General features: G+C 49.5%; 1 protein-coding gene across 2 annotated transcripts in view; it reads left to right on the top strand.

Annotated features, from left to right (window-relative positions):
* LOC119389302 (monocarboxylate transporter 12) overlaps positions 1 to 15,132 on the top strand; it is a 372,577-nt gene that overhangs the window by 130,461 nt on the left and 226,984 nt on the right. For both annotated transcript variants that reach the window (XM_037656512.2, XM_037656510.2), the window contains exon 2: positions 2,466 to 2,667. In XM_037656512.2, the coding sequence (XP_037512440.1) occupies positions 2,466 to 2,667 (202 nt within the window). The remainder of the gene's footprint in view (positions 1 to 2,465; positions 2,668 to 15,132) is intronic.

The following is a 15,132-nucleotide window of genomic DNA, read 5'->3' as shown; positions in this document are numbered from 1 at the left end:
CGAAAGCCAACCCACACCGGTCGCTACCTCGACGCTGGCTCCAACCACCCTTTCCACCATAAATCAGCGGTGGTATCGTCACTACCCACACGTGCACGGAGGGTTTGTTCGTCGGATGATAAGCGGACGGATGAAGAACGGAAGATCAGATGCGACCTTCTAAAGAACGGCTACTCCAAAGCTTTCATAGGGAGGGTTGCACGCCGCCACGCCCGCCCCCGCAGACCCCTTCAAGAGGACTCTGACTCGTCCCTTCCCAGGCCTGTCCGCGTCTGCATTCCCTACGTTAAGGGCACCAGCGAAGCGCTCACACGCGTTTTGTCGGAGCAGGGCATAAAAGTTGCGCACAAGCCAACTTACACACTCGGCCGCTTCTTCCCGCGCCCAAAAGACAGACCGCCCAAGGAAAAAGCGCAAGGAGTGATTTATTCTATTCCTTGTGCGGATTGTGACGCTTCATACGTGGGGGAAACGAAGAACTTCCCAGAAAGGCTGCGACAACACAGAAACGACGTCCGCAAGTTCGACAGACAAAGGAGTGCGCTAGCTGAGCATAGCGAGGTGAACGACCACCGCATCGCCTTTGACAACTCCCGCGTCGTCGACTTCGAGGCAAATTATCTCAAACGACTTTTTGTGGAATCCTGGCACATTCAGGCAACACCCGGCAACGTGAACCGGTCTGAAGGTGCGCTGCCGAGTGTGTATTTCAATGGACTACGGCACGTCATTCAAACCAAGCGTGACCCCCCGACCTAAAAGAGGAAGGCTCTTCCCTTCCTTTTTAAACACTGTTGCTCTCTGGCGCGCCACAGTCACCCCTGAGGAAGGATCCGAGTTGGATCCGAAACGTCGGGTTTTTTAAAGTAAAAGAAGTTTTTACTTTTATAATTCGTTGGTTGGTGTAACTTTTTCAATGATAGTCCGACGAGTTTGCCGCGGCATTCGTCAGTGCCTCTCAAAGAGAAGATCGGACTCTTCGACGACGTATAAAGATCACGCTAGAAAGAGTCTTCCTTGATCGCTGACATAACGGCATTGAACATCCTCATGATCGGTGCAGTGTGTCCAACGTGTCACCGTTCCGCAATACGCGTCCGGGTACCAGCTTACAAACGCAAAGGTGTCGTTTCTGGAACTACAATGCAAGAACAGCGAGTGCCCCGAAAGTATTCTTTCGGTGGCGTATACGTTGCGGCGAGTTGCCTCGAGCGAGGAGGCCAGCGTATGGGCCGCGAGTGACGGACCGATCGCAAACAGAACCTACGGTAGCGGGAGCTCGCGCAACAGCTACTCTGCTCGAAATAGCTGTGAAGGAGAAACTTATGGCGCTTGCTCACTTTAGTGGCAGTGGCTACTAGAAGAAGAATTTACGTCTTTTGTGTGCAATTTTGATCGGATTTCGTTACATAAACATCCAATTTTAACTTTAAACTTCGTTTTTCTCAAAACACACTCATCGGCAACTTTTACAGCGTGCCCCTCTTGTTTTTGGTACTTCTGGTGCTCCGATCTGCATGAAACTTTGCCCAAATTTTCTCTAAGGTGTAAGGAGTGCACTTATTTCCTTCAAATCTCAATATTATTTATGCATATCAGAAAATTTGCAAGTAAACGTTTACTGGGATCTGGGTAATAATAGATTTCCCATGTTTCAATTTTTCACGTATATTTTCTATGCACTTTCTGGATAGTTTTCGGCACTCGACAGTTCAAATGGAACAATATGAGCCATTAATCGTCAAAATGTATAGAAGTTTAAGGATAAAAAAAAGGGAGGCTACAAGGCCTATGTTTTGCACATTTCTCATGGTGCAGAACAAAAAGTATGCATCTTACAAGAAAACTTATTGTATACTTGAAATCAGCATAAAAATGTCTATGAATACTTCAAGTTTCATTGCTCTAGGATGAATATTTAAAAGAACGTGTCTTCGAGCCGCATCTCCCCTTAATGTTCCTGTTCACTTCCAATTAAAATTTAAAGTAGCATTAAGCAATAGATGGTCACTGCATGGTCTGCATAGGTGTCCGCAGAGGGGGGCGGTCACCCCCCGCCCCCTAGTCACCTAAGAAGAGGGGGGCACAAAGTCTGCCCCATACGTTGACTTAATAGGGAAGGGGGCGCCGCAGTGAACCTTCGGCCCCCATGAAGGGGGACCGTGCGCGCACGCCTCTGGTGGTCTGCATAGTGAGGCCCCATGCAGCAGTTGTCCCCCCCCCCCCCTTCGAGTCCCAGCCACATATTCAAAATTATTTTGTTTTGTGTAATGCAAGCGCCGAATGCAATTTGGGGAGCTGGAAACATTCCTTGGCCGCCATGTTTCGACACCGCATACTCGAACGTCAGCGGCAGTGACGTCACATCACACGACAAATTGTGTTGAAATCGAGGAAAGAAGTAGCCGTATTCTGAAAGAGTAGCCGAACCTGGCAATATTGTACAATGCCTGATCTCTCCGCAGAGGGAAGAGGAGGGCGCTTCGAGCGGCGGCGGCGGCGGCCAATGGCTGATCGCCTGCTCGTGCGCCTGGATGAACTTCTTCCACCGTGGACTGATTCGGGGGACGGCGGTCGTGTACGTACAGCTCATCCAGACATTCGGTATCACGCGGGAAGAGGCCGCATTGCCACTCAGCCTCGTCTCCGTCATCGGGGGATTCTCCAGTGAGTGGCATATACCACACGTATAGCCGATAGTTTCAACTGTACGCTAGTTCACCGTATAGTAATTGCCGCACCGTCGGCACGTAGCCTTGTATTTTTCTACAAGATTGGCTTCTTTCATCTTCTAATCACGTCATAGTAAGTAATGAGCAATTGTGGCTATAGAAGTTTTTAAAAAGGCTTCGTGTCGACAAAGATCCTATGGTATTTCCGTACTTACCGTACGGTAAACCGGCACTGCTAAAACTCTATATCGACGTGATAAGCGCCAACCATTCTTTCGCATTGCGGGTGAGGAACACGAGCAGTCAAAGAGCTTCAAGAGTCTGGGTCTTCCCCAATGAGCCTGATCATTAAAGGGACACTAAACGATTTTTATCGTATTAGTAAAGTACTCTTGCTAGATACCAAAAACACCACGCTTCCGGCGAGGAGACGCCTAGTAAGCGAGAAAACACGCAAAAACAAAATGTGGCTGGCGACGCCACCTTGAAGTTTCCGCACCATTCGCCGTGACGTCACATGTTTTAAGGGCGCCTACTAGGACTACGTAGTTCTTAATCGGTAAAAATGAAGTAAATTGTCCTAAAAGGGGGCAATAGAGTTAACATACCAAGTTTGCGGTAAGTTTGTTGAGCCAATGGCGCCAAAATACGAGAAGTACACTTTGAAATCCGTGACGTCACGCGGGGAGATTTCGGCGCTTGGAACTTCACTTGGAACTTCACTTCCTCCTCTGTTAATAGGCCTATGATGGCGAAATTAACGGCCTTAGAATTCGCAGAGCCCAATTTGTCGATCTAAACATTGTTTCTCCTTAGCGTCCCTTTAAGGCGTGGCTGAGGGAGGTGTGCGCTTAGCTGGCTCTCCGCCACGCCATCGCAGTTTCGAAAACGAGCATCACGGTTACCCAACCATGGAGTGGAGGATCGGCGAAGTTTTTCTTCCGTCGGTGGAATCGCTGCATAAATTGCCGCAGATCCTTATGAGCCGAAAATTTCATTCATGCGGACCGTTACAACTATTTTTCTGCCACTCTCTGACGCAGTCATCAAGTGCGAAACAGCGATGCCGAGCTATCGATAGCCCTACCGACACTACCGATAGTTAAGTCACTATCGAACTATCGATGGTAAAAAAATTAGGCAGATCCCACGTGCCGTGAGAATCGACGTTATGCGAAACCATGCGCAGGAAGGTGACTGTGTCGCAGTTTTTCACATTAAGCGAAAGGTTACGGAATGACGCTAGAGAGATGCGCAAATGGTAAACGCACACACATAATTTGAAGAGTCGAACATGTGTTATATAACCAGTTGTTCACAGTTGCTTAATGATGCCAACAGCAACAAAGGTGTTTGCAACACCAGACGCAGTAAGCTGATATGTAGTGCTTATATTCTTCAATACTGGATAGAGCGAGTTCGAAAAGCACAATTAACACAGATGCACAGGACAGGTGCTACTCGCAACTAAGCCTTATTCAGAAGAGTTTTCCTAGATATATACACAGCCGAGTCGCACGAGCAGGCGGACTGCACGTACGTAACAGTCACAGTTGCTGATGTTACAGTTGCGTTACAGTTGTTATGCTTATACTTATCCGTTATGACGGGAACGCACGCACGTTTCACGAACCCGTGTGCATGCGTGGAAGGGGTTCCGGCACTTCTCGAATAAGGTAATCATCACCGTGATCAGGGAGCACCAGCAGCTGGACAGGACTTGTCGGATCGCGGCTACGAACGGCCTAATGGCGCGTTCACACTGAGACATTCGGCGGCGAGAGCGCGCGGAATTCGCTTCGGCGGCAGCGAGATCCGCCGGAAAAGCCCATTCCGCGCCGATCGGTCCTGGACCGATTTTTGCGGCAGCTGCCACCGGATTCCCTCACCGCGAACCAATCGAAACGCGAGTTGAACATTTGAAAAATGGCGGTGCGCTTGTGATATCGCAGTCGCCGAAGCCCGCAGCAACAGCCAAGTCTTTCGTAATCATCCTGTAGCTCTCGACAACTGCCAAGTGTTGTCGCGATTAGCTTCTTTCCAATACATCATCGCGATCTCGCAAAACGGGTAGCATTATCTCGGCTCGACGAAGCTTCTCGCGTCTTGCAAATCAGGACGAACCAATCACAACTGCTTGCGTCGTTTCTTGTTAGGCGAATGCATGTTTCTCCTCGTCAGATATCGCCAGAACGTTTCTTTCCAGCAGGCCCAGCAGTTCGACGACCCTGCTCCTGTTTATGCGCTTCGCCGTAACGAAACGCGTACACAACGCAGAGCGCATCGATGCCAGCGTTCCTTCGCGCGAAAGGACGACGACAACTAGGCGCCCTAGTTTCGGCGGTGCGGTTAGTAGTGTGAACAATGTGGAATTTCGGCGGCGCGCGAATTCCGGTCGCTGTGGCGGGCGGATTCCTCAGTGTGAATGAGCCATAAGTGCAATGAAATGCGAGGTATAGCAGAGCTGGTGGAAAACGCGGAAGGCTCTTGCGAAGAAACGATCTATGAAGCCTCCTGTCCTGGACGTGGTACCGGGGTATTGTGTTGTCCTGTCCACATCCAAGCCGTCTTTCATGCCGTCTAAGAACCAGGCGTCGTTGGGTTTTGATAAATCAATGCTGAAATCACTACTAATCATGAGGGACGTGGTCATCTCGGCATAGTATTGTAGGAAGCATTGACCCAGGTTTTTGCGTAATCCACGTCGTCGATGTTGCGGAGCACGTGCACGAGTGGATGGTAGCCCAGCGTCTTCCAAGGGTGCTCTGTCTTCAGTTCCCTAACTATCCTTGCGTGCGCCGCTGTGGTGTAGTGGTTACGGTGCTCGGCTGCTCACGCGAAGGTCGCGGGTTCAATCTTGGCCGCGGTGGTCGCATGTCGATGGAGGCGAAATGCAAGAGGCCCGTGTACTTTGCCTATCTAAGTGCACATTAAAGAATACAAGACGGGCAGAAATTCTGGAGCCCTTCACTGCGGTGTCTGTCATAATCATATCATGGTTTGGGTACGTAGAACCCCAACAATTACTATTATTATCACGGTCCTTCCGTGTCAATGTGTCTGTTCGCAGTTGCTGCGTTCATTGAGACTCAGTTATCACATGTGGCACATACCCGCATAAAATGAACTCTGGTATGCGGGTATGTGCCACACGTGACTGAGGGAAAGGCTTTCATGACGTACGCGACAGGTATTTTGATTTTATTGCGATAGCAATTATATGGACAGTCTCGGCTGGAAAATGTCCGTCCCCGTCGCCGTCATTCACCGTATATGTATAAGTATGTATATATATAGAAAAGCCACAAAGAAAAATAATTCAGAAATTCTTTCCGACGCGCGGAATCGAACGGGCGACCTTTCGCTTTGCACCCCGCCGCGTTAGGCGGTTGGCCACGACAGCACCGTCTTTCAGGCTGCTAACGGCGAGCTATTTATATACACCATGTAATTCAGCATGCTTTCTTAATGGTCACATAGATGGCGCGATGTGCGCGTGTGTGGCGTGCTTTAAAGATCGTCGCCCCGCTCCAGCGAACGCCGTTGCTCTTCGCTCTACAGGGCGTGGTCGCTTTCGTGCGCTTATCTCGAGGAAAGAAGGGGCGGCCAGTGGGGTGCTTCGCTTCGCTCGCTGCAGCGGCCGCGTTTGCGAAAGGAGCGCGCTGTTCAAACAGAAATAAGTAACAACTGTGACAATGAGTTCGCGCTCGTCTTGTGTGTACCTGTTTGTTCGTTTCGTGCGTCCTGCTTTATGTTTGAGCAGTGCGCTTCAAGTGTCGAGCTGTGTCGCATTAGTTCGCGCTTGACCTCTGTGCGTTCTTTGGGCTCGAGCGACGCGCTGGCAATTTCGAGCTCCTTTCCGTTCTTCGCATTAGATTACATTTTATTGCTATCGCATTCGTTGCTTCGCTGTTGCGGCGAAACTGTGACTTTTTCATGTCATGACCAGTGAATCATGTTCGTCATACAATCATCCTATCCTGTGCAAGTTTTGGTATATTACAACCTATGGAGACGACCAGGAGAGCGCCCAGACGTAGGCGGCTAGATAGATAGATAGATAGATAGATAGATAGATAGATAGATAGACAGATAGATAGATAGATAGATAGATAGATAGATAGACAGATAGACAGACAGACAGACAGACAGACAGACAGACAGATAGACAGATAGATAGATAGATAGATAGATAGATAGATAGATAGATAGATAGATAGATAGATAGATAGATAGATAGATAGATAGATAGATAGATAGAAACGCCCAAAGTGCCTGAGGTTCGCTAAGATATGCTTCGCATTTAAAAAGAAACTAACGATAGCGCTGTCTGTAGTCATTTCTATAGTACTACCGACGGCGCGAACTCATTGCAGCATAGACGTGGGTTTCCCAGGGAGTGGTATATGGCGGAGGAGGAAAAGCATGCAGGCAGAAGGGCAAGGGAGTTGACATGCTTGTCTTCCTTCAACAGAATTCTTCGCTCGCATATTAAAGGAGCACTGACATCAAATTTTAAAGTCGAGATGTGCCATTCATTCGATTGCTCGGTATGCATAGTTCTTCTTGGCCAAATTTGCATGACGTCCGTCGCGTGGAAGTAATTTTATTTCGAGGGCAAACAGCGTACAAAAGCTCAATGGAAGATTGATCACGCTGTGACATTGACACTAGTGCTACTTGTAAGGTGTGATACATTCCGTAATACCATCCTGAGTGACTATACGCTAGTAACAGTGACGTCGCCGATCTGAGTGTATTTATTGTGGCGCCGACGCCAGGCTGGCCAGGCGACGCTCTCACTCCCAGCCAGTGGCTCTCCTTGCAGTCACGATCCGTGCTTGCGATTCATCGTGTCGCATCGACTAATTTGTCTTGTGCTCCACAGCGCGAGTGCGATCAATCGGAGCGACTACGAGCCAGCATGTCGAGGAACCGCTGCGTAGTGCGGACCTGCTCGTCGAGGCGCGGAAAAAGCGGAAAGTGCGTGGCGTTTCATTACACGTACGGTACACGCCAACACGACCACAAGCTATCAAAGCGGAGTAGCCTATAGATGAATAGCATCGCTAACAAGTAACGCATGTAGCGTTAATAGTGAATGTTACTTCGTCCGTGGACTTCCTTGCGCTAGCGTAATACCGGGTTAGAGTGGCTAGGAGGTAACCGGGTTACTGCAGCCGTAACCGTGACAGGCCGGATAGGTAGGGCCGTCTGGCGGCGCAAAGAACCTGGCAAGCACAGAATTGTTTTTGTAGAAACCTATCGTATTCTATTTCTCCGCTGGTGTGCATTCGCTATGCCGATATTCCATAGACCACTTTGCATATACCGGAATGCCGTGTACGCTAAAATTCTCTGATAAAGCTAATTGAGACACACCAGCGAGTGTGGCCCAAGCGTGCGTCCCCGGGAAACTCCTCGTTGCTGCTTGGAACGGTGTCCATTTCTGAATCGCTGTTTTGCAAAGGGTCGAAGCGAAAATGATTCGCGACGTCGCGTATCGCGGTGATTCTAAGTTCCAGAATGTCGTCTTCAACACAAGTCGATACTTTTGACGACGACAACGGCGAAGCTGGTGACAAGGCATGACTGAACGTGCGCGCCTAGCGGACGAAATGTTAGCTGAGCAGCTGATCCTGACGTCACTCTTTTCTGTGGATAAGTGGTAAACTGGGGCGCGGTCTGGAGTTGACCGCGAGGGAGCGCTGCCAGCGCTAAAAAATGGCGGGCTTCCAGGCCGTTTTGAATCGTGCTAGATACCGGTGATGTAAATCAATAAAACAGATAGCTATTCATCCCTCAGTTGCATTTTCGGTCGCGAATCGCTACTAGGCGGTAGATAGCTACTCGTGGATGCAAAAATCTTGACACGCGTAAATTTGATGTCAGTGCTCCTTTAAGTTAGACGGTTCACTTGAAGTGGAAAAGGAGCCGTTACAAGTGGTGGAACTGCGCGGCTCCAAGTTTATATTGCACTTTGTGATTTGAAAGTAAATATATCAAGAACGAAGTTTGCTAATTGTAAGGTGTAGCTGGTTACCTTTGAATATGAATTCATTCGACATATTCTGCCATTTTCAAAGCGAAAATAATTTATTTCTTTCACCAAAGAATTGCTCATAAATTAAACGGGCTGAATATTGCCGATAGAACGCTATCGCAAATGTTTTAGCAATGTCACCGGCCAAGAACAGCGTAATTATTCACAGCTCCATCGATAGTATCAGCGATAGTTATAATAGTACCAATGTACTATCGCTTGCTCTATCAATATTATAGTTTATCGCTAGTACTACTATTGATTTTTTCTTTAGACTATCGACAGTGCCTGCATTGTCGAAAGAACTATCGAAGCTATCGATAGACAATTTACCGATAGTTTTGCTTCATTAGTGTGAGGATAGTGGGAATGAAAAAGCAAAACTTTGAGCTAACTGTGCTAGGATGGCGGCACTTGGAGGCAGGAAAGACAAGGAATGCCTCCTTAAATTGCCGCTTCTCTCGCGACCTGGAGAACTTTTTTAACATTGCAGCTGTTCTAGGGCTGGGCTTGACGACAGATGAATGTCCGCGTCGTCACGCTCCGTCTCCCTTAGATGGCGTAATTGCCTCACTTACGGTAAGGACTCTGGAACGGGAAGAGTACCGCGGCTGTTCGGCCCGCCGCCATATTTCGTCCAGCGCGGCTAAAGCTGCGGCGGCGCGGTGCTGATTTTACGCGGAGTAACGCACGTTTTCCGCAAAACGTGCGCTTTTGCAGCCCCGAATAAAGCATATCGTTGTTCTCTAGCTGATTAGGAAAGAAGTAGCGGCAGTTTTGACTTACCTACACGCACACGCGCGCGCAATAACGCGATAAGGAGCTGGCGAACTGCGTGGCATTTACGCGCTCGACTGTCGGCATTTTGAAATGCGAAGCTTTTTTAATGAACTTCTGCGGCTTTGAACATATCTATCTATCTATCTATCTATCTATCTATCTATCTATCTATCTATCTATCTATCTATCTATCTACCTACCTACCTACCTACCCAACTATCTATCTATCTATCTATCTATCTATCTATCTATCTATCTATCTATCTATCTATCTATCTATCTATCTATCTATCTATCTATCTATCTATCTATCTATCTATCTATCTATCTATCTATCTATCTATCTATCTATCTATCTATCTATCTATCTATCTATCTATCTATCTATCTATCTATCTATCTATCTATCTATCTATCTAGCCGCCTACGTCTAGGTGCTCTCATGGTCGCCTCCTCAACTTGGTGTAGACTAGGGACCGTAGTGTTGACCAAAAGTGGCATGGGAGGTGGTATAGATTTATGTGTTCTTTACTGTGTCCTGTTTTCCTCGCGCTTCGCTTCGACATGAACGTATACCAACTCGCCCAGTACTTTACGTTACTTCAAATTCTGTCGCGTACGTTGTCACACCGTTTCCTCCAGACACGCGTGGCACATACCCGTTTACCCCGGGCCGCGGTGTACGGGTATGCGCCACATGTGATTGTCGCTTTAAATCTACCCAGGAACGGCGTGAACAGACATTGGTAATTTAAATACGAGAGCGTTAAGAAAAACCACCCGGTGAATGGAAAGAATGAAGCTTAAGATCCCCGCAGGAATCAAACCCAAGCATTCTGAGTGGTAATCAGGTATTCTACCACAGAGCCATGACAGGTCTATAAACAGCTTTGGAAAAAACAGCCTATGCAGGCGTAATGTCGATGCATCGTCAATTGTGGTTGTGGTAGAGTAGCCAGTTCCGCTCATAATAAGCGGATTTGGGCTTCTTTTTTCGCCGAATCGTTTGTAGAATTTTGTAGTCGCTTGTCGCGTGTTTTGGGTTTATTTGCATTTTTCCAGCAAATACAGCTATTTTAGTGATCATCACGTTCACCGATAGCGCGTTTGCAGATCAGTTGCAGTAGTTGAGCGCTGAAGTGAGACATGCGTTGGGGGAATCAACAACTAACGTTAATCATGCACTGGCAAACCTGCGTTCAACCGACTGGAGACACCTTGGAGACAATGTTGAGAGTAAACATGTACTCTCCTTCGCAGTTGCGCATATTTTGGCTGCAAAAAATAATTAAACTGGTTTTTCGACTCCCCTTCCTATTTGAGTGTTTTTTTATTATAATTAATAATATTTTCGAGAATGGAAAAATTATTAAATTTCCGCCTCTTGTGGGCTTATTTTGTGATGGTTATTTGTTTGTTAGCTTGGTAGCATCTGGCAACTCTGGGTTGTGGTGCTGGCAATCTAATTTTACAAGAAAGCTATAAACACTACATATGTACTCGTACGAAACAGGCGCCATATCATATTAACGTCTGTGGTTCCTGCGTTGGCTCCGCTTTTGTAGCAGTCTGATAAACATTACATTTGTATTCCTAATATTCGGCAAGCTATATTCAAGCGTTGCCCGACCCCGGAGGAATACATTAACAAAAGTTACGTATGGCATTCGCATCGTCGCAGCGTAAAGTACACTTTGTTTCGATAACACTGACGTCTGTGCTTTGAGTGGTGACATTATATCACACCATAAGTTACCCTTTAAACGCCAGTGTTGTCGACGTGCCTGGTAAGCCCACGATGTGCACACAGCTACAACACTTATAAAAACACGTCGATCCTACCCGTAACATTTGGTTCAAAGCTATAAAATGCGTAATAGGACATCTTGGGGGCCTAGTTGGTGCATACTGACAAAAATTACAAACAGGGCACACAAGGAATGTACACAAGGGACACGCGCTACTTGCAACTGTTTATTCCACAACGTCGTCCCTTGTGTACCTTTCTTGTGTGCCGTGTTTGTATTGCGCTAAGTAATTTTTGTCTATAAAATACAGCATAGAAGTGCACGCTGGCTGCTTCGCATGAAACCGATTCCCACAACGCGTGGGATCAAGTCCCTCATTTCCACCCACATGCTTTGCTTCTTGCCCAAGTGGCGTAGTATATGAAATCCCTCTTACATGTGGCAAGACATACGTCGGCCAAACCGGCCAATGCCTGAAGAAAAGGCTGCAGCAACCAGAGTGTCGGAACGAAATGTCTTTAGACGCGAAGCAGCTTTTGCTCGGGGCTGTGGCGGTGGTGGCACCTGCGCTTTACTGCGCATGCGCGCCCCCTCTCCCTCTCCCCTCCTACGCTCCCCCCTCTTGTGCGCCTCATTCTCTCCTGCGCAACGCCGCATCCGCTCCTACGCTCCCCCTCCTGCACGTCTCATTCTCTCTGCGCAACGCCGCATCCTCTCCTACGCTCCCCCCTCTTGCGCGCCTCATTCTCTCCTGCACAACGCCGCATCCTCTCCTACGCTCCCCCGTCTTGTGCGCCTCATTCTCTACTGCGCAACGCCGCATCCGCTCCTACGCTCCCCCTCCTGCACGTCTCATTCTCTCCTGCGCAACGCCGCATCCTCTCCTACGCTCCCCCCTCTTGCGCGCCTCATTCTCTCCTGCGCAACGCCGCATCCTCTCCTACGCTCCCCCCTCTCGCGCACCTGATTCTCTCCTGCGCAACGCCGCATCCTCTCCTACGCTTCCCCCCTCTCGCGCACCTCATTCTCTCCTGCGCAACGCCGCATCATCTCCTACGCTCCCCCCTCTCTCGCCCCTCATTCTCTCCTGCGCAACGCCGCATCCTCTCCTACGCTTCCCCCTCTCGCGCAGCTCATTCTCTCCTGCGCAACGCCGCATCATCTCCTACGCTCCCCTCTCTCGCGCGCCTCATTCTCTCCTGCGACGAGTAGGCAGCAGCGACCCGTCCGCGTCTTGACGTGGCACGAGCGGCCGATGGCCGCCTCTGCTTCTGTGGCTCTAGACGCAGGGCGCTCGTGCTCTCCTTGCCTCGCTGAAGAATCCCGCGACGACACCAATGGCATGGACTGCAGAGAAGCAGACGCACATGATCTTGCGACTTTGCGGGAGTCGAATACCTCGGACGCCGGCAGTTCCACGCAGCGGGAGTTGGATGGACACTGGATGACGGCGCTGATTCTACGCCAGAGGAAGGCACAGGCTCGAGAACGCAGGAAAGAAAATTACACCACCTCCCGCTCAAGCGAACCATCTCCCCGCTGCTTCGCATCCACACATGGTTCCCTTTAGCGGGAGATCGTGTAATTTTTGCTTCATTCCACCGCAAAAACTTCCGTTCCGTTTCTGTTGCGGACGTAACGGTTCCTAAAGCTTCTTTTAATCATCCTTTTGCGAAATCGGGAAGCACCCACTATGCCATCATTTTCCGGAGTAGGGAGGTGTACGAGGTATACGTACCCATTACGCGTCTGTAAGGCATTATGCGCACCTGCATAGCCGTACACTTTAATCATGCTATAGCTGATGATGATGAGGAAATACGGCTGTCGTTTTTTTTTTTAAATTAGTGAATTGCCAAGTTGCAGGAAGTTTAAGCTTTTACGGGACTACCCAAGCTTTACTTATTGCCGGATGAAAGAATTTCCGCGTTGAACTTATCTGCCGCCGAAGCTAATGTGTCCTCCATCCACCATGATTATTGTCACGGAGTCGTGACGTCGACGAAGACAGCAGTCGTCGTGTTCAAAATGGAACTCTTTTTTGGCCGAACTTGTGGCCGGGAAATGAAAACTCAAGCTACAGCAATACACGCTGTACACCGATAGCGGCGAACAGGGGGTCGGCCGTCGATAAATTGACAAGCGGTGAAGCGCGTCGGCATTTACACTTGTGCCGTCGAATATTCCAGCGTTATCGCTGGTTGTCGCGCAAGCTCTAGAATGAGCTCGAGTGTTCGCGTCTTGTGCGTAGTCTTAACACACGATCTGCAATAATCGCAAAGCTTCTCGAACAATGACGCGCGCCTTGCGCTGAGGTTTGCCGACAGTCTTGACGGGCGAAAACCGAATACAACAAAACCGATAATAAGAAACGCACGTGGCAATGCCCCCCTCTGAGAAAGCGTCGTTCCGATGCTTAAAACAGAACACGGGGGGGGGGGGGGAGGGGCAATGCATGCAACAATACATAACCACATTAAAGCAAGAAAGTACAATAAACAATAAGCACGAGCAAGATAGTACGATGAACAATAAGCACAAGCCAGCAAGTACAATGATAAAGCAACAGTAAAGTTCCCGGATTCATTAACGCGCGTAATATGGCTTGAGGCGCACGACATGGACGACTTCAGGTCGCCACGGCGCCGCTGAGAGTTTGTAACGCCGTCAGGGACAACCTCGCTGTCCAGTGCGGCGAGGCGACCAAGTACCCTGTACGGTCCGAAGTATCGTCGAAGAAGCTTCTCACTAAGTCCCCGTCGGCGTATTGGCGTCCATACCCATACACGGTCCATACCCATACCCGGGTTAGTATTCCATGTGGCGTCGTGGGAGGTTGTAGCGGCGGCTGTCAGTCGTCTGCTGGTTCTTGATCCATAGGCGGGCGAGCTGTCGTACTTATTCGGCGCGCTGGGTAGGTTTTCACGTCGATGTTTTCCTCGTCGGTCACGCTTGGTAACATGGCGTCGAGCGTTGTTGCCGGGCTCCGTCCGTAGACCAACTTGTATGGCGTCATCTGCGTCGTTTCTTTTACTTCCGTGTTGTACGCGAAGGTCAGGTACGGAAGGATGGCGTCCCATGATTGTGTTAGACATCGACGTGCATGGCCAGCATGTTGCCGATGGTCCTATTTAGACGCTCGGTCAGGCCGCTGGTTTGTGGGTGGTACGCGGTGGTCCAGCGGTGGCTTGTGTGGCTGTATTCTAAGATCGCCTGAGTTAGGTCAGCCGCAAACACCGTACCTCTGTCGGTGATCAGAACCTCTGGGGCGCCGTGTCGAAGGACGATGCTCTCAACGAAGAACTTTACCTCAGCGGCACTGCCTTCGGGCAGGGCTTTTGTTTCGGCGTAGCGGGTGAGGTAGTCGGTAACCACGACGATCCATTTATTTCCGCAAGTCGACGTTGGGAACAGCCCCAGGAGGTCCATTCCGATCTGCTGGAATGGTCGCCGAGGAGGCTTGATCGGCTCAAGGGAGCCTGCTGCTCGTGTGGGCGGTGTCTTCCGTCGCTGACAGTCTCGGCACGTGCTTACGTAGCGAGCGACGTCGGCGACAAGGCGCGGCCAGTAGTACTTTCCCTGTACTCGTGCGAGCGTGCGGGAAAGTCCGAGGTGTCCAGCCGTCGGGTCGTCGTGCAGGGCATGTAGAATTTCTGGTCGCATTCCCGAAGGTACAACGATAAGGTAGCTGGCTCGGGCCAGAGAGAAGTTCTCCTTTACGAGGACGTTGTTTTCAAGAAAAATGATGCCAATCCTCGCCTGAATACTTTTGGGACAACGATGGTCCTGCCCTCCAGGTATTCCACTATACCCTTCAGTTCGGGGTCGGCTCGCTGTCGCTCGGCGAAGTCGTAGCACTTATGGCTCCCAAGAAGCTGTCATCATACTG

Source organism: Rhipicephalus sanguineus, chromosome 4 (assembly GCF_013339695.2).
Source record: "Rhipicephalus sanguineus isolate Rsan-2018 chromosome 4, BIME_Rsan_1.4, whole genome shotgun sequence".
NCBI classification, from domain to species: Eukaryota; Metazoa; Arthropoda; class Arachnida; order Ixodida; family Ixodidae; genus Rhipicephalus; species Rhipicephalus sanguineus.
The sequence above is the reverse complement of the archived record's forward strand: the minus strand, read 5'-3'. Positions and strand labels throughout refer to the sequence as shown.